At 59.7% G+C, this 3,243-nt stretch overlaps 1 protein-coding gene across 1 annotated transcript in view; it reads right to left on the reverse strand.

The window, feature by feature from the left end:
• Nucleotides 1–3,083: 3,083 nt before the first annotated feature.
• HEXIM1 (hexamethylene bis-acetamide inducible 1) overlaps nucleotides 3,084–3,243 on the reverse strand; it is a 6,475-nt gene continuing 6,315 nt past the window's right edge. The window contains exon 2 of the mRNA XM_009883726.1: nucleotides 3,084–3,106. Coding sequence (XP_009882028.1) covers nucleotides 3,084–3,106 — 23 coding nt within the window. The remainder of the gene's footprint in view (nucleotides 3,107–3,243) is intronic.

Below are 3,243 nucleotides of genomic sequence, written 5' to 3' on the forward strand. Positions count from 1 at the left end.
AGCTGGGTTCTGGACACTGGGAGCTGGGTGCTGGGAGCTGGTATGGTGGGTGCTGGAGAGCTGGTGGTGGGTGCTGAGAGCCGGGCCCTGGGGTGCTGCGTGCTGGAGGTGGGCACTGCCGTGCCGGTGCTGGGGGATGTTTCACATCGTCTTTGGCCTAAAGAGAGAAATCGAGCGAAGCAAACCGCACAAGGTGACAGCGCAGTTACAGGCTGAGCTGTCGGGTGCCCTGGGGACAGCACCGGGGGGACGCGAGGACACCCAAGGGCTGCTGAGGGCACCCAACAGGCTGTCCCCAGGCAGGGCTGTGTGTCCCAGCCACTGGGAGAGGCAAGTCTGGGCGCTCGGGCTGGTTTGGGGCTGGGGCTGGGGTTGCGAGGGCAGTTTGCAGACCTCAGTTGCCGGCCCTGGGCTGCCTTCGCTCCAGCTCTGCCCCAGCCGCTAAAGGCTTCGCTCGAGCTCAGGCTGGTCCCAACAAGCAGCTCCCTGCCCCATCCAGCCCAGCAGCCGCCCTGCTTCATCTGGAGCAGCACGGTCCCGGGGCTACGGCGTGGTAACCCTCCCTCTGACCACAAATCCAGCCCCAAAACTGCTCTGGAAGGGGACACCCCCCCACACCTCCCCATGTCATTGGTTTAAATCCAGCCTGAGGCACTTCTCCCCCCCTGCAAAGCCTGCCCAGAGGCTGGGGGCAAATCCAGCCGGGTCTGCCAACCCACGAGAAGCCAGTTCTGCAAGATGAGGGTTGTGCAAACATCCGACGTCCCCAAAATATTCCTGAGTGGTGCAGAAAGGGACACAGCACCCAGGCTTTCAGGTGCCACGAAGGGCAGGAGGACCCACGGGTGGCCGACAGGGTGATGGCTGTGCCCACACCTGGACACCCTGGGGTGTGGAGGAGGCTAAAACACGGCTGGAAAACACCCAAAATACATGGGGGGGAAATCAATCTGCAGCTATAAAACATAAAAACCTCCGGCACCAACAGCTTGGGGCTCAGCCTGTGCCTGCGTGCGGTCAGCTGCCAAATCCTTCAGCTCCTCCGTGCGGCCTCGAGCCCCTCAGCACCGCCGGGACCTTGAACCTGTTCCTCCAGCTCGGGGGAAGAGAAGCAGCGCAGGGATGGGACTGCCACATGGTGTGTGGGGCAGCCGGGGGAGCAGAAACCTTACAGCAACCCCGTGCGCTACCCAGGCCAAAAAATAATCACACGTGGCGACCTCGCCGTCGCTCCCGCTGGTAAATGTGTCATGTATGAAGTGACAGAGGGGCCGGAGTTGGGCGCTGGCTGACTCGGCACACATGTGTGTGTGGCTCAGCTGTGCTGGGGTGGCCACGGGCTGAAAGATAAGTTCAATGCCCCGGGAGGTGTGGGTTATCGGCACGCCAGGCGGTTCCCCTGCTCCTGCAAACCCCTCTGCGTCCCGCCTTGCACTCTGCTTCAGGCAACAGCAGGCAAGAGAAGGGCAGGAGCAGACAAGGGGGGGGCGCTCACAATACAGACCCCCATGACCGAGTGGCTGTCGTTGGGCTCTGACCCTCCGAAAGCACAAAAACCTGGGAAATGGGACACGCAGGGAGTCAAACCCCAGCTGCAGTGGTTGAGGAGACTGTCATGTCCTTGAGCTACCAATCCCACAGCTACTGAAACCTTGCTCTCGACACAGAACACACACACCCCCAAAAAAGGGGGTCCTCCAGCATGGGCCGGCACTGGGAGCACACCCGACTGCTCACCGGGAGCTCAGGGTGTGCCAGGGCGGTGCAAGGAGCAACAACCGTGTCGGGGGAGCATCCTGGGGAGCCTGGCTCTGCCTCCCTCCTTTCCCACTGTGAAGATGCCAACATCTCCCAGACAGGGAGGCAACCAGGACAAAACCCTCCGGAGACGGCAAGGGGCTGCGCAGGGCTCCTCCTGCCCTCCCTGGCACCGTGTCAGCCATTGCCATCACCACCGCCACAGAGCGGGGCAAGCCCGGGCCTGCCGCTGGCTGCCGGCCCTGCCTGCACCTCCTGGCATGGAGCTCGTCGGGGACACAAAGGGGCTGGGGGCAGCCGGGCTCACTCCAGGGGTGACACCAGGGAGGTCCCTCCCTGGGATGGGGCACCAACGGCAGCAGCGCCCTTCACAGCCCCTCATGGGTCTCTGTAAAGAGGGGTTCTGCCCCGCACTGTCCCCCAGATCTACAGCAGGGTCACACTGGGACAGAGAGAGGGGGGAGAGGTGGATCTGTCCCCCTTCTCCCTGCCCAAATCCCAAGATTTGGCCCATTTTACACCTCCCCAGCCCCTTTTCCATTCAGGAGCAGCCAGGCCATTTCCAACACCAACCCTCCAGCCAGAAAACATTCAGCACAATTAACCCTCACTCACTAAAACCATAAACAACACAGGGGTCTCTATGTCTGTGTGTGATTTGGGGGCTTACCAGCCCAGAAAAAAAAAAAAAAAAAACAAACAAAAAAAACACCTCCTTGTCTTTTTCTAACAGCAAAACTTGATTCAAAAAAGCTTCAAGCAGCTGCACAGGCTGATTGCCTGCATCGTTCTTCCCAAAAATCCCCCAGCAGGGACACAGCCTGGCCCTGGCCTGGCCCACACTCCCCTCCAGGAAAGGAAAAGTCCAAGATGTCTGCCTTCACATGGAGCTTTTTTTTTTTTTTTTTTTTTGCCTTTATGCAAAATTTATTGCTTATTTTTGCCTTTTATGTGTCCTGATCCCCAAAATAGACATTATTCCTTTACAGACTTGTCACACCAAAACCACCGTCTGTAACAGCCACGACTCAGCCCGCGAGGCTGCCTGCGAGCACTACCAGTGCCAGAAGCATGAATGGAGGCTTTGGGAAAAATCCCAGCTTGGAAAAGCTCCTCATCGACTTTGCTCTTTGGGTCACTCCTCTCCTGGAGATCCAAGATGGAGCCCAGGCTCACCGGGGGAGGAGGCAGAGCTGGAATTGGGCTGAGAGGCGATTTGGGGTGAAAATCACCACCTCCCGAGTACGCTCAGCTCTCACCGCACCGGCTGAAGGGGCCGCATTCCCCACCGGGGAGATGTGTCTGCTAATTGTCATCCGTGCCTGCTAACTGCCATCCAGGAAGGGTTCTGGAGGAGGAGAGGGGCATTAAAGGGTTAAGCGCCTGACGGTTGAAGCAGAAGGCCGGGCCTGAGAGCTGGGCCCCCTCCCCGAGCCGGGTACCCCCTCCCCGAGCCGGGCAGCCCCCTTTGGAGCTGGAGTACCC

This window comes from Charadrius vociferus, unplaced genomic scaffold, assembly GCF_000708025.1.
Source record: "Charadrius vociferus isolate BGI_N301 unplaced genomic scaffold, ASM70802v2 scaffold1284, whole genome shotgun sequence".
Lineage (NCBI taxonomy): Eukaryota > Metazoa > Chordata > Aves > Charadriiformes > Charadriidae > Charadrius > Charadrius vociferus.